General features: G+C 43.8%; 1 protein-coding gene and 1 pseudogene across 1 annotated transcript in view; one reads left to right on the top strand and one right to left on the bottom strand.

Moving 5' to 3' along the window:
• LOC140510842 (ankyrin repeat domain-containing protein 26-like) overlaps window positions 1-9,480 on the bottom strand; it is a 96,222-nt gene extending 86,742 nt beyond the window's left edge. Inside the window, 2 exon segments of the mRNA XM_072619717.1 lie at window positions 1,319-2,645; window positions 9,381-9,480. Coding sequence (XP_072475818.1) covers window positions 1,319-1,554 — 236 coding nt within the window. The 5' untranslated portion in view covers window positions 1,555-2,645; window positions 9,381-9,480.
• Window positions 1-18,544, top strand: part of LOC140512186 (nucleophosmin pseudogene) — a 355,194-nt pseudogene that overhangs the window by 136,608 nt on the left and 200,042 nt on the right.

Genomic DNA, 18,544 nt, shown 5'->3' with positions numbered 1-18,544 from the left:
GCCTTCTGTCACTATCTCCTCCTTCATCCATCTCACATGAAAAGGTAGTCCTTCTCCTTGCCCATGAAAATGCTTCCATAGGTACAAGTGATCTCATTCTATCTTATCTCCTCCAGCACATGCACCCTCTCTCATTCCTATTTTCTTCAGTCTTTCCCTGCCTACTGGTTGCTTCCCTCCTTGCCTACAAATATTTTCCATGACTTCTCCCCCATCCCCCAAAATATCTTCACTTCATCAATCTGTCCTCACTCTTATCCCACATCTCTCTTGCCATTTGTGCCTAAATGCTACAAGAGTATCATTGAAAACATGTGCCTCCACTTCCTCTCTGGACCCTTTCTTTCAACACTAGTTTGGCTTCCAAAATCTCCAAAGATATCAATTCTCCCTTAACTGCCAAATCTAATGGTCTTTTCTCAATTCTCATCCTACTTGATCTCTCTGAAGCCTTTTCAAACTAGAACCCTTGTCTGCTTGATATTCCCTACTGTCTGTGTTTTGTAACACTACTTTTTCTTGGATCTCCTCCTACGTATCTGATCCTCTCCTTCCCAGTCTCCCTTATAGATTACCATCTCCATTCGACTGACCTCCTAACACGCAGAGACAACCTCCAGATTTCTTTGTATCTGCTGTGATTAGCTCGGTGCTTGACATAGAATGGATTAGTAAAAGTAGATATTATTTTTCTGCCTTGTTGCTTTTACACTCCACATATAGTGACCATATTTCTCCAGATGGGGCAGCTAGGTGGCCCAGGGGATAGGAGTGCTGGGCCTTGGATCAGGGAGGCTCATCTTCCTGGGTTCAAATCTACCCTTAGGCAAATATAAATTGTGTGGCCCAGGCAAATCACTTAACCTTGTTTGCCTCAATTTGCTCATCTGTAAAAGGACCAGGAGAAGGAAATGGAAAAGCCCTCCAGTATCTGTGCCAGGAAAATCTCCCAAAGGCCTTCACAGAGAGTCAGGCACAACTGAAAGGCTGAAAACAACATTTCACTAGAACAGGGCAGCATTTGCTCGCACCTCACCACTAAGAAAGCTGGTCAGCTGGAGGTTGGCTAAAGGAAAAGTGAAGGAGTTTCCCTTCATTAAAAATGGGTAGGCAGGAGGGGGAGGGGACGCCAGCGGTCAGGATTGGGACCCAATCTCGAGTAGGCTGAGCCTGACCCTGCGCTGTCCCAGGTGCTGAGGGGAAAAGTTTGGCCAAGGGGTAGCCCAGGCACAGGCGCCCCCGTGGAGGGAGAGGGAGGGGGTGTCTGAGGCTGTTCCCGGGGGCCTTCCCTTCTCCCTCCCCCATCGCCCTCTCTCACCTGCCCTTTTTATCCCGATCGTTGACTCCGGCCTGTTCCAGCAGCAGCAGCTCCTGCACCTTCATCACATCCCCAAGCGCGGCAGCTTTGTGGATCTTATCGAGGTCCTTGACTTTGATGATGTAAGAATCCGGACTGAAGGATGGGACCCCACTGTCCCTCCGCGGGGGAGAGGAGGAGGAGGAGGAAGATGGGGACAGAACGCTCCTCTTAAAAATGTTAAAAATCTTCTTCATGTTGGCGACCAGTCTCAGAGATAGTGGGGGAACTCACGAGGAGTTCTCCCTTGGTGTCACGGACTTCTCTGGGCCCTGGCCTATGCTCCAAAAAAAAACGTTAACCGCCAGAGGCTCCAAGTGAAGTGACTCCTAAGCGGGTAGCAGCGATAAGTGAATCGATCCTGCAGATGGCTGTAGCCCTAGCAGCGCCTCGAGGGGGCCCGAAATGCGCGTGCGTTCTCCAGTTGCAGGAGTCACGCGCATGGGTCCAACTGTAATGCTAAGCCTTGGTGAGTGCGCACGTGCCAGGTCAGTTAGCTCTCCGCGGGAGGGGTCCACAGCTCAAGATCGCGAGGGTGGCTGAGCCCCGGGCTGGCTGCTTCCTGTGCTGGAGGTTCTTTGGAGCCTGGAGCTGTGACAGGATGCATGGGGGATGGGCGCACGATGGAGGCCAGGTGAGACCTAAGGGGAGGGTGGGGCATGTGGATTGGAAGCACTTGGGTTCCAATGTCGAATCCTGGACCCGTCTGTTGTTTCCCTTTCTGAAGATGGGAAAAGCACTTCCTCTCTGAGCCTCAGTTCCTTCTTCTGTACAGGGAAGACTTGGGTGTCGATAACCCCTCAAGTGTCTGCCAGCCATGAATAATTCTGTGAAGACCAGACTGAAAACCAGCACCATGTTAGTGCTCTGATGTCTGATGGACGCCCTGGGACAAACGCAGTGTAGGTTCCTTTCTCCTCTGATTCTCCCTTCAGGAGGACAGGACAATGATTCCTCTGGGACAGGGAACTTGGCACAAGGAGGGTGGAGCTGGCCTTAACCAGGCAGCCCTGGGTTCGAGCCCAGCCTATGCAGAATTACAGTTGCCCTATTGATGCTGTTTTTCAGGGTGGGGACTGAGGGAGTTAGAGCAGTTCTTTGGGAAAAGATATGTCAGGTTCAGCTGATTATAAGTAAGGCTAGAGTACAGAATGAGACTATTTTTTTTTTTAAATGGCCAATGCAGAAATTTATTTTGCTTGACTTTACAAACATATAATAGGAGTTTTGATTTTCTTTCTTTCTCAATGAGGAGTAGGGCAATGGGACAAGAAAAGTAGATTTCTTTCTGAAAAAAATAAAAAAATAAAACAAATTCTTAAAAATGTACATATGTACATGAATGTCATAGGTTATTGTACAGGAAAAAATGATGAGAAGCAGGAGGCCCCAGTAGATAGAAGGCCAGTTTTGAGGTCAGGAAAATGAGAGTTCAGGTTCTACCCTGCCATATTCAAGCTGTGTAACCCTAGGAATGTCATTTAACCTTTCAGGGATCTGAGGCAGCTCTCCTATAAGCCCCTAAGACTGTAGATGAGTTGTTAATCTACACAAGTGGAAGGAGTTAACACACCTGGAAATGCTAGTAAAATCACAGGTCTGAAAAAAAATGGAAAAGAAAAAAAGAGGAATTGTAAATGACAGGTATTCAGAGAAAGATGGGAAAATGTATGTGGACTAATTGAATTGAGTGAACATAACCAGGAGGACAGCACAAAAAAGGAAAATCAAAGTGGAAATGAAAAGCTCAAAGACAGTTGGATTGTAATTGTGATGACTAAGCTTTGAGATTAGTTCAAGAGAATTAGGAAATGAAGCTTGCCTTCCCACTCTGTGGAGATGGGGAACTGTGGGAGCAGAATGTCACACAGGTAGTACATGTCTGAGGCCATGTGAGCTAAGGTCTTCCTGACTCCTAAGGCCCAGCACTGTACCCCCTGAGTCACCTAGTTGCCTCCTAGACAAACTGGGTTGAGTGACTTGCTCAAAGTCACACAGTAAATGTCTGAGGTGATTTGAACTCAGGTCTTCCTGACTTCAAACCCAGCACTCTATCCACTGAACCATCTAGCTGCTCCTCCCTGCTGAAGGTAGTAAATGGTTATTCCTGTCTTCACATGGGAATCCTGTGATGATAGGAAAGATCTATCCATGATCAAGAGCTTGGTTCTCAGACCAGATTTTCCACATGCTACCGTTTGCATGAAGGACAAGACTGCTATCCTGAAGGTGGAATAATTTTGGTTTTCAGTCTCAACACAGGTACCTACTGAATGCACAAGAGTGACTTTGCTGTACCTCTGGCGATGCAGTCATGGCACCTACTAGGACCAGATCAATCTAAACAGTGGAGGTATATACATATATATATATACATACATATATATATATGTATATATATATGTGGCTGGACTTTATCAAGATCACAGCCTCCCTTGAGAGGCAGAGATCTTGGACCTGCCTCCCGTGAGTGACCAGCATGACTGATCTTCCTTCCAACCCCTCCCAAAGGCATCCTTCTCCAAAGCCCTCTCTTAACTCCCCATCTTTTCCCTCCTTCCTTCCTGGAAATTGGCTTCCTACTGTTAAGCCCCAGATACTGTAGCCACAGCCAGACAGCCCTGCTTAAAAGCGAAACTCTACCTCTAGCACCAGAGTGAAGCCTCTGCACTGTTTATTCCTAGACATACTCAGCTGTGGTCCTTTGTATGCTGCACCATGAGCTCTATGACCATCTTTCCATCTGACTCACAATGGAAAGGTCCTCTATTTTTGTCTTCAAATATAAGCTCCTTGAGGAAAACCTTACTTTTCTAAATGTATTCCCAGTTCATTTCATAAACGTCTAATAAATGCTTTCCCATTCGTTGTTTGTTCCTCATTCATATAAAGCAAACAGAACCAGGAGAATCCACAGACTATGACTGCAGTGGTATCAAGGAAAAGAAGACACTATCTTAGGGAACAGAGGAAAAAGGAAGCAGAATTTGAATTGTAGTGACTAATGTTTGTCTAGTAAAACAGATCATCCAAAAGGCTTCCATCCTTTCTACATATAATCACTCAAACGTGTTGGAATGCTCTCAGGTCCTGTTGAAGAGAGAGAGATGGGAGAGCTGGTTCAAAATGTGAATGAAGGAGGCGGAGCCAAGATGGCAGAGTAGAAAGATGCACATACGCTACCTCCAAACCCACTGCCCATAAAATATCTGTAAAAAAAAGAACCACCAGCGAATTCTGGAGCAGCAGAAGCCACAGAACAATCTCTGGAGATTTCTGCTCCAGAGAGCCTGAAAACCTCTCACAAAAGGTCCCTCCTGCCCCAGACCTGGAGCAGAGCCCAACCCTGCCTCTGCGGCACAGCACTGAAAGGAGTGGATCCAAGCAGGCTTCAGGGACGGAATCTCCAGCAGCTGCGCGGGTCCCCCACCCACAGGTGACAAGGGTCAGTGAGAGGGTCTCTTTGGCGGGTGGAGAAGGGTGTGGGGTGCCCCCATAACTCAGGCCCCCTCTGGAGGCAGCAGCAGAGGCAGGAGCAGACCAGGGCTCCCCAAGCAGGCAGGAGCCCGGATCCATTGTTGAAGGTCTCTGCATAAACTTCCTGAAAGAATGGAGCCCGTGAGGTGGCCCTGCCCTGACTTGAGCACCTGAACTTAATCTCACACTGAACAGCAGCCCTGCCCCTGCCCAAAGCCCTGAGGCTGGGGAACAGCATTTGAATCTCAGACCCCAAGTGCTGGCTGGGTGGATCTGGAGGCGAGGTGGGGGTGGAGAGGACACTCAGAAGTCGAGTCACTGGCTGGGAAAATGCCCAGAAAAGGGAAAAAAAATAAGACTATAGAAGGTTACTTTCTTGGTGAACATGCATTTCCTCCCTTCCTTTCTGATGAGGAAGAACAATGCTTACTAACCATCAGGGAAAAACGTAGAAGTCAAGGCTTCTGTATCCCAGACCACTCAGTGGGCTCAGGCCATGGAAGAGCTCAAAAAGGATTTTGAAAATCAAGTTAGAGAGGTGAAGGAAAAACTGGGAAGAGAAATGAGTGACATGCAAGCAAAGCATGAAAAACAAGTAAACACCCTGCTAAAGGAGACCCAAAAAAATGCTGAAGAAAATAACATCTTGAAAAATAGGCTAACTCAATTGGCAAAAGAGGTTCAAAAAGCCAATGAGGAGAAGAATGCTTTCAAAAGCAGAATTAGCCAAATGGAAAAGGAGATTCAAAAGCTCACTGAAGAAAATAGTTCTTTCAAAATTAGAATGGAACAGATGGAGGCTAATGACTTTATGAGAAACCAAGAAATCACAAAACAAAACCAAAAGAATGAAAAAATGGCAGATAATGTGAAATATCTCATTGGAAAAACAACTGACCTGGAGAATAGATCCAGGAGAGACAATTTAAAAATTATGGGCCTACCTGAAAGTCAGGATCAAAAAAAGAGCCTAGACATCATCTTTCATGTAATTATCAAGGAAAACTGCCCTGAGATTCTAGAACCAGAGGGCAAAATAAGTATTCAAGGAATCCACAGATCACCGCCTGAAAGAGATCCAAAAAGAGAGAGTCCTAGGAACATTGTGGCCAAATTCCAGAGTTCCCAGGTCAAGGAGAAAATATTGCAAGCAGCCCGAAAGAAACAATTCAAGTATTGTGGAAATACAATCAGGATAACACAAGATCTAGCAGCTTCTACATTAAGGGATCGAAGGGCGTGGAATAGGATATTCCAGAAGTCAAAGGAACTAGGACTAAAACCAAGAATCACCTACCCAGCAAAACTGAGTAGGTTTTTTTTTCAGGGGAAAAATTGGTCTTTCAATGAAATAGAGGACTTTCAAGCATTCTTGATGAAAAGCAGAGCTGAAAAGAAAATTTGACTTTCAAACACAAGAATGAAGAGAAGCATGAAAAAGTAAATAGCAAAGAGAAGTCATAAGGGACTTTACTAAAGTTGAACTGTTTACATTCCTACATGGAAAGACAATATTTGTAACTCTTGAAACTATTCAGTATCTGGGTACTGGGTGGGATAACACACACACGTGCACACGCACACGCACACACACATAGAGACAGAGTGCACAGAGTGAATTGAAGAGGATGGGATCATATCTTAAAAAAAGGAAATCAAGCAGTGAGAGAGAAATATATTGGGAGGAGAAAGGGAGAAATGGAATGGGGCAAATTATCTCTCATAAAAGAGGCAAGCAAAAGACTTATTAGTGGAGGGATAAAGAGGGGAGGTGAGAGAAAAACATGAAGTTTACTCTCATCACATTCCACTAAAAGAAAGAATAAAATGCACACTCATTTTGGTAAGAAAACCTATCTTACAATACAGGAAAGTGGGGGATAAGGGGATAAGCAGGGTGGGGGGGATGATGGAAGGGAGGGCATGGGGAGGAGGGAGCAATTTGAGCTCAACACTCATGGGAAGGGACAGGATCAAAAGAGAGAACAGAAACAATGGGGGACAGGATAGGATAGAGGGAAATATAATTAGTTCTTACACAACACTACTATTATGAAAGTCATTTGCAAAACTACACAGATTTGGCCTATATTGAATTGCTTGCCTTCCAAAGGGAAGGGGTGGGGAGGGAGGGAGGAAGAGAAGTTGGAACTCAAAGTTTTAGGAACAACTGTCGAGTACTGTTCTTGCCACTAGGAAATAAGAAATACACGTAAAGGGGTATAGGATGGAGACAAGGGCAGAGAGGGATGATAGAAGAGAGGGCAGATTGGCACACAGGGGCAATTAGAAGGCTCGGTGTTTTGGGGTGAGGGGAGGGGACATAAGGGGAGAAAATTTGGAACCCAAAATTTAGTGAAAATGAATGTTAAAAGTTAAATAAAAAAAAATGTGAATGAATTCACTTAGCCCTTCTCTGTAGCCATTGGGAGCATTACTGAAGCAAAAGCAGTGGGCCTGAGATTGAGCAAGGAGGTAAATAAAGGTAAAGGTATAGGAAAAGGACCAGATTTATGTTGGATGACTTTAGGATTTACTTGTGGTGGTTGGACATCCTAGGGGGAGTATTGCAAGATAAAGGCAGAGGGTGAGGACTATGAAGGACACATGATAAGGAAATCCCATTAGCCAGGATGAGGGATGGAAACAGAGAATTTTATGTTTTCCCCAGGATGAGGGGTAGGGACAGGGAATCTTACAGTCCAGGATAAGGGGAAGCTGTGGTAAAGGGAAAATTTAGGGCACCAAGGGCTTCACAAAGTCAATCAATATTATTTTAACTCTCAGGGCAGTCTTTCTATCCACATCAGTCCTGACTGCAGGAAGAACCAGACCCTAAATAGGCCATAGACTTCATGCTGTGGTTGAGGAGCAAACCATAAATAACCTTTTCCTGCCCCTGAGAGCAGGTATAATGCAGTAAGGACTCAGAATTGGTTGGATGGCTGTGATGGAGTGCTTGGGTGCATGTGGTTGGAGCCTAATTCTAAAATCACATTTCTCTTAAAAATCACATTTCTCTCTAACCTCAAAACACTATCTCAGACAGTCTCCCTCCAGATCAAGGACAGCCTGCCCCAGCAGGAACGGTTATCTCCCTTCCTGCCATAGTAGCCAGCTGCACCTATAAAAGTTATCACTTAGAGCCAGCTGCATACTGACTAAACTAGCTGTGCAGTGGGTCATAGGGACATTTATTACTCACTGACCAGCATATGTATCTTCTACTTAGATGTACATGAGCTCCTTTACATTAATCTTGTCTAACAAGACATTGATGACAGAAGTCTGATTTTTTCTAATCAACCCTGACCATTGGTTGACTTAGTGAAGTTTCAGGCCTAAAACCACACCTCCAAATAGCCCCCCTTGGGCAATTTCCCGATGAATTTGGGTAAAATACCTGCATAATAGATACCCAAAGTGCATGTTCCTTTAAGAAGTGAGCACTCCTTGACGACTCCCTAATCAAATCCCAAAACACGTACTTAGCATATTTGGCACACATCTTACTATAGAGTAATCTATATAAACTTTATCTATAACTCTTTTAAATGGCAGGTTCCCTAAGAATTCTTGCCCACTGAAAAGCGAAATAATAATACACTTTTTTGCCTACTTAATATCGCCTGAGTCCAGTGAATTCTTTCCAGAGTAGGATGACAGGGATCTCTAGCAGTTCCTGCACCTTTCTTGACCCTGAACATATTTTTGGCGACTCCTCCAGGATGTAGTTTGAGGTCTCAAGCCTTCTCCAAGTCAAGGTGAGCTTTCTTTTCCCTTAAGCTTTCTACACTTTCCCCTCTCCTTGCTCTATACTTGAGGTTCACCCCTTCAGCACCTAGGAAGGCTTCCTGGGATTTGGGAAGAGCCTTCAACAGGCTCTGGCACCCTCCCCTGAAACAAGGGATGCCTTGTGGCGTTCAGTGCACTTTCCCTTTCTTGGGACGCCTCGAGATGATTACCTCTAGGCGCTGTCATTGCCCTTTCCCCTTTTCACCTATCCCCCCTACAGCTTACAGGCAGAAAAGATGAGCCAATCTCCTTCTGTACCTCGAGATTCACCTCTAGGATGTCTCTAGAAGAACTGGAAAAGACTTAGTCTTCAAGACCTCAACAAAAAGCGTCTTGTGTTCTTTTGCAACACTGCCTGGCTTCAATACATTCTGGAAGATCAGGAGAAATGGCCTGATGGTAGAACTCTAAATTATAACACCATCTTACAGCCAGATCTCTTTTCCCATAGGGAAGGGAAATTTATAGAAGTTCCCTACGTCCAGGCTTTTATGACTCTGTTCCAGAATCCAGTTGTGTGGAAGCAATGTAGGATGCTCCTAGTTAAACTTACTCCAGCAAAGGGGAATCGGAATGAACTTGACATACTTGATGATCCCCTCCTTTCAGGCCCCCAAGCTTTGGCTCCTGGAGCACCTACACAGTCTCACACCCCGCCCTTGCTGCTCCACCGGCCCCTTCCCCCTCTTCCTCACCTTCCAAACCATATGAAGAAGCTAACAGACTCCTACAACATAGGCCTCCCCCTTACCTTCCGGTGCCACCTGCCCATTGGTCCCCTAAACCTTTACTTTCAGGGCATTCACCACCAGCAGCACTTCCGAAGTACATTTCCCAGCAGCCACTAACACTACAAGAGCTTCCCGCTCATTGGTCTTCTGAGCCTCTGTAGCAGGACTCCATTCCCCAGAATCCCTCGCTCCCTAGTCCCTTTCTCATTATGGGCGTAACTCCTTACTCTACCCCACTCTAAAGTTCCTGATTCCTCCTTTCCTTCCAAGGTATTCCCGTTAGGGGAAGTAGCAGATTCCACTGGAGGAACGATTCAGGTGAATTTCCCCTTTTCAATAGCTGATCTCACCCAGGTTAAGGAAAAACTTGCCCATTGCTCAGAAAACCCTGCTAAGTTTGTAGAGGGCTTTAGAGCAAACTGCCTCCAATTTGATCATGGGGAGACACAAATTTGATTCTTTTCTCTTGTTGCACCATTGAAGAGAAAAAGAGAATCTGGGATTTAATCCAGAGGTTTGGAGATAATCTGGTTGTATCCACACCCACCTACCCTCTGGGAGCCACGGAGGTCTGGCTGTGGATCCTGGATGGAATTATCAAAGGGATGCAGACAGGAAAAAAGGGACCATTTGGTGTTATGCCTAAGAGAAGGAGTGAAAATGGGATTTTAAAAGGCTATGAATTATGATCATCTCAGGGAAATTACCCAGGGAGCTGATGAAAAGTCAGCCCTCTTCCTAGGACAGTTAGTGGAAGCCTTAAAGCAATTCACTAACCTGGATCCCAATTCCCTGAGGGAGTAACTATTGTGGGTATGCATTTTATTGGCCAGTCCACCCCAGACATTCAGTATAAATTTAGGAATTTGGCCATGGGACCCCAAGCACCCCATCAGCTGGACTGAAAGATTTGTGAATGATTCAATGTCAACACAGCAGGAGGTCTGTAGTGGTGTCCTCCAGAAATGTACATTTGGTGGCTAGGACCTGCCTGCCCAAGGTCATTTAAAGTCATTATCAATGATTTTGATAAATGCTTACATGCCTTATCCACCAGATTTGTTAATGTCACCAAGCTGGAGGGATAATACATTCAAGGACAAACTCAGGATTCAAAAGAATGTCAATGAGCTGGATGTAATGGGATCAAATTTAATACTGAAAAATGTAAAACTGTATAGTTCAACTTCACAGGTATAAAGTTAAGGATGTTGGTTTTCAGATGGCAGTTTTAGTAGACTCTAGTGTGAAAATGATTTCTTAGTTGTCAAATCCAAAGACTTTTCTCAATCTTGATTCTCCTTACCTTCCATGCAGCCTTGGATCAGTCTCTTCTCCTTGATTATCTCTTCTCTCTAGACTTTTGGTTCACTCTCTCCTTTTCCTCTTACCTGATCATTTCACCTGTAATCATGAGCATCCCTCAGGATTCTGTCCTGGCTTCTCTTCTCCTCTACTACTTTACTTGTTAATCTCATCACCTCCAGAGTAGATTTAATTAATATAGAGATTAATTTATCTCTATGCTGATGGCTCTCGAGTTTACCTTTCCTGCCCCAGTCTCTGTGCAGAAATCCAATTTCACATTTAAGGCATCTCCAACTGCAAGACATTTGCAAAACAGAACTCATTATCTTTCCCCCAAAAGCTCCCCCATTCCTACCTTCCCTATTATTATAGAGAGCAACAACACCTTCCCATTCCCTTTGGCTCACAACCCAGGAGCAAGCCTGGAATCCTCACTATCTCTCATCACCGATTGTCTTTTCCACCACATCCAAGCTGTTGCCAAGGCCCGTTGATTTCACTTTTGCAACATCTCTAGAGTATGTCCTCTTCTCCCTTCACAAGCAGACTTTCGTGAACTTATTATCTTCCCATTAAAATTCATTCTCCATTCTAATTCTAGAGTTGTTAATTATTCAAGTGGTTCTGGACTTGAAATCTAGGGCAACCCACTGGAGGGACAACAGAGAAGTAGCCAGTGTACAAATATAAATCAGGTATGGAGCAGGTAGCTGTATTCCTACCCAGAAAAGAATGCAAAAACTTTTCAATTTAACGTTGTCATAATTATCCATTTTGCACTTCATAATGTCCTCTTTCTCTTATTGGGTCATAAATTTCTCCATTCTCTATCAATCTGACAAATGCACTATTCCTTGCTCTCCTAATTTGTTTACAGTATCAATGTCTATATCTAGATCATGTATGTATTTGGAGTTTATTCTTGAGTACAGTGTCAGACATTGGTCTATGCCCATTTTCTACTACTCTGTTATCCAGTTTTCACATCAATTTTTGTCAAACAGTGCATTCTTATCCAAGAAGCTGGGGCCTTTGGGTTTATCAAACTGTAGATTACTACATTTATTAACTACTGTTTCTTGAGTACCTAACATATTCCACTATTCACCCCTCTGTTTCTTAGTCAGTACCAAGTGGAAGTGATGATTGCTGCTTTATAATACAATTTGAGATCTGGTATGGCTAGGTCACCTTCCCTAGCATTTCTTTTCATTAGTTCCCTTGATAATCTGCACCTTTTGTTCTTCCAGATGAATTTTGATATTATTTTTTCTAGCTCTAGAAAAGAAGTATCTGGTAGTTTGATTGGCATGGCATTGAATAAGCAAATTAATTTAGGTAAGATGTTTTTCGACTTACTTATATCAGACTTTATTTGTGCAAATAGTCTTTTGTAATTTTGTTCATATAGTCCCTGGGTTTGTTTTGGAAGGTAGACTCCCATATATTATATAAAGTCTACAAATCCCAGCACAGCTCTTGGGTTGCCCACCTCCTATTGCTAGGATTCACCTACCTCCTTTTCCCATTATGCATTTGCAGGATGACCTGTTTTACACTGCTTCATGGATGCAAATCATCAGTGGTAGTATACAACAGTTGGCTTAAGTGTAGCACATACCTTTGCATTTCATTTTTAGTCTCTTGCTTTATTAATTAGTTTCAAATTTTAGTATCTATGGCAGTAAGAAGACATTAAAAACATTATCAAAATTCCTGCATGGGGAACTAATTTTTTATTACATTAATGGGAATAATGTGAATAATCAATAGGGAATATAGCTAACTATGTCAATATATACACATTTCTATATATTCATACGTGCATAAATAAATACCTGCTTTAGCCAGCATTATAATTCATCTTATTTTGAAAAACACTGAAGCATAATTCAAAGATTTGAATACTATTTTGTTTTACATACACGCAGACACACACACACACATGCACATGCACACTCACACACTCATGGAACCAGAAAGAAGAGGAAGCAGTGTGGTAGCATCCATCATCAAGGATTTATTAAGCACTAATATGTGACAGACACAGTGCTAGATGCTGGGAGTACAGAGAAAGACAAAGTCATTGTCTCTTCTGGAAAGGAATTCACATTCTAGTGGGAGAGTTAATATGCAACTAGATTTGAATATAAAAGATACACACACACACATACCTACTACTAAATGGAAGGTAATTCAAAGGGAAGGAATCAGGGGAGGGGAGAGCAAGAAAGGCCTTTTGCAAAAAGTGATATCTTGTGTGAGTGAGATTTTGCCAGGGAAAGAAGGGATAGAAGTCAAGGAAGCTGGGAGGCAGAAGTGAGGAGGGAAATCATTGTAAGCACTGGGGAAAGCCAGTGAAAGGAGTACAGTTGGTAGATGGAGTTATGTGAGGGACAGCTGGATCCCTGTATTGTAGAGAGAATGGAAAGAAGTAGAAGAAAATTGGAAAGAGAGTAAGAGGCCAGTTTGTCAAGGGCTTTTAATGCCCCAAAGCGGTATTTATATTTGATCCTGGAAGCCATAAGAAGACACTGGAGTTTATTGAATAGCGTGGGAACATGACCAGATGCATAGTTGAGGAAACTCATTCTGGCATTTGGGTTTGGAGGCAAAAATCCCAAGTCCTGGCTCTGATTCTTGCTGTGGATGTGACCTTGGGCAAGCCACTTATCTTCCCTGGGCTTCAAATTCTTTTTGTGTGAAATAATAAGGTTGGAATAGCCAGCCTCCAAAGCTGCTTCCTGTTTGAAATCTATAATCCCATGATTGTTTTTTTTTTTTTTCTGATCTGCCTTTTGTTGTTCTCTCTCAGAAGAGATCTGAGAGAAAATATCCCCTGAGGCAGAAAAGTGCTGGCCAAAGGCAAGGGTGGATATAGTATGTTACTTCTCAATAGGTAATTTGCATACAGATATTATGGATGTTTTTAGGTTGCTCACTGTGAATCCTTGATGAATGAAATTTTCAGTGAGGATGAGACAGTTGTGTATGACCTGTTTGTGTTTTGTCTGACAGAGATGTGAATTTTTTTTCTCACCCTAAGATGGAGGTTAGTCATTTGACACAAGGATACCCTGTTTTGAGGTGGGAAGAGTATTCAGAACTCAGGGAAGAAGAAAGAAGTAGCAGAAACTTGTACAGAAGACAGGAACAATTTCTTTGATCTCAGCTCATTTGAAGTCAGCTAAGAGAGGAAAACAGGTTTGGCAGCTCTTGCTGGGAGCTAATATAGTTAGAGAAGGAAGGATTTTTTATTATCGTTATTTGTTGCTGGGAGCTGATCTAGTTGAAGTTCTGCTGTTTGAAACAGTATATTGAAGGAAACAATCATCGTCTGCTATTTGAATAGCTGATTGGGGAAGGGAAACACCAGACTGCTTCACCATATGCACTTTGAATAGTGGGAACCCCTCAGACATTTGTCTGCTTTGATCTTTATTGCCATCTATGGCTGAAAATGGGAAGACCCCTTGGAATGGAGTGAGGAGCTGAGTGTATTCCATACTGGGGTGAATTGGAGTTTTTTTATTATTTATTTTTTTTTTTTTGTGCTGTTTTTCTGTGAGTGTTAACACTCAGAGCTCTGCCAAGGAACAGAATTTTCTAGCTTTGCCGACCTCAAGCTTAGGGTCATGACTTTTACTAAAATCACTTGAGGCTTCTACAGGGATCAGCAGTTTCCCCCATAAAGAAACCAGAAAAATCCAGAAGAGGAGTATCCTCTGACATGATAAAACATATCAAGTGCAGAATTGTGAACTTGCCTTTACACAGTTTTACTCGTGTGCCCCCAAGGAGGTAATCCCTTTAGATTTCTTTAATTTTCTGTTTAGTCTTCTCCAAAATCCTGTCTGTTGGTAGGAGAGTGTGGCCTAGGTTAATGGATGGACTATTTTATGATTACTCTTGATTTTTCTGTCTTGTTTAGTGAATGTTTCATAGTTATCATTTAATGATGCCATCTTAGTTGACTTAATTTAAATGGGAAGCACAATGCTGGGAACTCAGGAGATACAGTTGTGAACACTAAATGTATAGCTTCCCATTCCAAGGCTACCACTTAGACCTCTGAGAGTGAGTTTTAGTAGTTGAACCTATTCTCTCTGGGGAACCACACCATAGATGCAGGTTGGGTAAGCGAGGCAGCCTCAGGCCAGTGATAGAAGAGTCATGAATGCACTGTTAAGAGGTAGCGTTGTATAGCCCTTTAAATTTTGTAAAATATTTTACATGTGTTCTCTCACTTGGCCTTCACAAGAACCCTTCAGACAGGTACTATTTGCCAGGCCTAGAGGCCTGTATTGGGCTACCCGAGTCTTTCTTACCTGTCCCAGGTCTTCGGTTGGCCAAACCGGATAAACGTATGAGAGAAAGGACGTTCCAGAGTCGAACAGGGGTTGAGCTTTATTTCAGGGTCTGGGTTACAAGTGCAGGGTGGTCTTCCTTAGGAGGAAGAGGGGGAGATTTCCTAAGGAGGCTAGATCTTAAGGGCTTGGAAATAGAAGTACAAGCGGGGAGAGAGGGGGAGGGGAGAGAGAAGAGAAAAGAAGCGGAGCCTACTGTCCTCTTGGCTCCTCACGTGCTAAGAGAGCTTTCAGGCTTCCTCAATCCTACTTAACCTTCAGCCGCACAGTTTGCATCTAAATACTGTGCTGTTAGATAACAAGGTGTGCTCCAATCCGGGACCATCTCGAGGGCGGGGAGATCTCTCTCCCATCACGTTTCTCACAGGAAGAGGCGGAGTTACTCGAGATAGCTCGGTTCACCTCGATACCCTGTCGTTTCCTGGGGGGGACTCGTGAGAGCTCTAAGATTTAGAAGCTCCCACCTTTACCCGCCCGAGACTGTCCACACGGAATTGAGCTTCCAATCCCAACATATCCCCTTCTTTGTTATGCGCGGAGCGCACCTGGCTCTAGAGCAAACAGTGGCTGGAGGCTGAGTGGATTAGGAAGGCCTTTAGCATATGAGTACCCTACAACAAGACTTCATTCACACAGAAATCTGCAGCTAGCACAACTGACAAAGGGAGGCATCAAATAAAACAAAGATGAAACTAAATGGCTGAGTTACAACAGCGGAAGTGCAATCAACTAATCCCAAAGCATATTTGCTCCTTAACCAATAGTTGTAGTGCCTGGAGTTTTTCTGGAGTCAGGGGCCATTGCTCCACCCAAATCGGGGTGTCTGACTTCCAATTCAAGGGTGGGGACTCCAGTACAACAGCAATGGCCCTTACTAAAAATTTGATAACCTCATCCCGAGGCGGCTCATATTGTCTCTGCCCCAGATGTTAAAACTAAGTCCTGGAATCACCAATGGCCATACGGTCCCTTGGCGATCCTCTGCCTCCCACTTTACTGGGTGCATTGTCTCTAAGGTATTTTGGCACCCTCCTATTCCCCACACTGGTCTTTGGCTTTCTTTGAGCTTTCAGTGCCGGGGTACTGAGCGACCGCTAAGGCAGGTCCTATCCGCTCCAGTATGGAGCGTGCTATAAGGAGGCGCAGAGGGAAGACACGGTACATTCTCCCCTGTCTCGCCTTTCCCATCCGCTAGATGGAGCTCCGAGTCTATTTTTTCTTTATGCTCCTTAACTTTCCGCTTAACTTTCTGCTTGCCTGGACTCTCCGTCCCTCCCGTGTTCTCCCCTCCCCTCTCTCCGCTTCCACTCTCATTCCAATCCCACCCTGGCCTCTCCGGCCCTTCCAGCAGGCTTTTAATTACACCGAATATCAGGAAATCTAAATCCTCCAGCTCCCCAGGATATTGTTGCTCATGAGCAGTCATTTGCTCTCCGACCGCTCCCCATTTTTCTCTTGATATTCCTGCCTGCTTGAGCCAAGAAGAAACTTTCCAAATCCTTTTACAAAATTCTCGGAAGTCATCTAACTCTATTGTGACCCCCGCCTTCCTGCATTCCCTGTGAAGTTTCTCAGCCCAGAACTCCTGTTCCTCTGGCTTTATTACTGGCAATAGATTCCCCATCTCCGCCCTTTTCCCAGGGGTTTGGGAAGCTTCTCTCCACTTTCTCTCCTTCCGAATCTAGGATTCGGGACTCGCTTCTTTCACAGCCCCTTCCGGGTGTACCCCAAAAGCACCCAGGATTATCTGCGCTCCCAATCCCTGTTGGGGCGCCAACTGCCAGGCCTAGAGGCCTGTATTGGGCTACCCGAGTCTTTCTTACCTGTCCCAGGTCTTCGGTTGGCCAAACCAGATAAACGTATGAGAGAAAGGACGTTCCAGAGTCGAACAGGGGTTGAGCTTTATTTCAGGGTCTGGGTTACAAGTACAGGGTGGTCTTCCTTAGGAGGAAGAGGGGGAGATTTCCTAAGGAGGCTAGATCTTAAGGGCTTGGAAATAGAAGTACAAGCGGGGAGAGAGGGGGAGGGGAGAGAGAAGAGAAAAGAAGCGGAGCCTACTGTCCTCTTGGCTCCTCATGTGCTAAGAGAGCTTTCAGGCTTCCTCAATCCTACTTAACCTTCAGCCGCACAGTTTGCATCTAAATACTGTGCTGTTAGATAACAAGGTGTGCTCCAATCCGGGACCATCTCGAGGGCGGGGAGATCTCTCTCCCATCACGTTTCTCACGGGAAGAGGCGGAGTTACTCGAGATAGCTCGGTTCACCTCGATTCCCTGTCGTTTCCTGGGGAGGGTCTCGTGAGAGCTCTAAGATTTACAAGCTCCCACCTTTACCCGCCCGAGACTGTCCACACGGAATTGAGCTTCCAATCCCAACAACTATTATCTCCATATTATGAATGGTAAATCTGAGCATGATGTGACCTCAGGTCCGCATGACTGCAATTCCATCATTCTGTCCCCTGTGGACCATAGATGTCCATACCCTTAGGTGAAGAGCTTCCTCTTTTTTGGTTTTGGTAAGGAATCAAATGTTTTAAGTAAGAAAATCTCTGTGCTTCCAGGAAGGATGAAGAGTCATGGGCAGAGAGTAGCAGTTGGGAGTGAAGGAAGACTCCATAGTCAACTTTTCCAAATTCTTAAAAACTCCGGAAGTGTTGCAGGTATTAGAAGCTGGTGAAACTGGCCACCATTCATTCAACAAACCTTTCTAATCATATCATAGGATTCACAGATTTAAATAGCATACATTTTGCTTCAGCAAAGTTTCAAAAATTTATATTTACACTTACACTGTTTATTAATGAAAATTATAAAGAGTAATCTTCCTCCCCCAATACAGTTTGATTTTTATGAGTACTGTGTCTTTCTCAACTAAGATATGTAAAATTCGATGTTTTTAGTCATCAGAGTAATTTCAGCATACTTTTGTATGATGACAATCATTTTTATTAGTCATGTGATTTAATCATGTCAGTATTTCACATCACTAATATTTTGTTTGTTGTTTTTTTGATACTTTTAATTTTTTAAAATATATGTGATATTGTTCCCAAATTACATGTCAAGACAATTTTTAGCATTCATTTTTATGAGATCCTGAGTTCCAAAATTTTCTCCCTCCCTCCCTTCCCTTCTAAAGATTGAAAGAAATTTGACATAGATTATACGTATGCTGTTATGTAAAGCATATTTCCATATTAATCACAATTCTGAAAGAAGAAATCGATCAAAAGTCAAAAAAACCAAAATTAAATTACAAGTTTGGTGTCAGTGTGATTCACTCAGATCTCACAATTAGCCACTTGTCCTGATCCCATCAATTCCCTTACTAATGAGAAGTGAAGCAGACAGCAGGTTAACAACTCAGAGGACCTGGATAGCAAATAACTGGGTAAATTAGGGAATAACTAAATTTTTTGTTTTGGAGATTTTTCTCCATGTATGTGTGTGTGCGTGTGTGCATACAATTATCCCTTCTACCTTGTGACTTACCCCTACCAGGGTTTC

Source organism: Notamacropus eugenii, chromosome 6 (genome assembly GCF_028372415.1).
Source record: "Notamacropus eugenii isolate mMacEug1 chromosome 6, mMacEug1.pri_v2, whole genome shotgun sequence".
NCBI classification, from domain to species: Eukaryota; Metazoa; Chordata; class Mammalia; order Diprotodontia; family Macropodidae; genus Notamacropus; species Notamacropus eugenii.
This window is presented reverse-complemented; position numbering and strand designations above follow the sequence as displayed.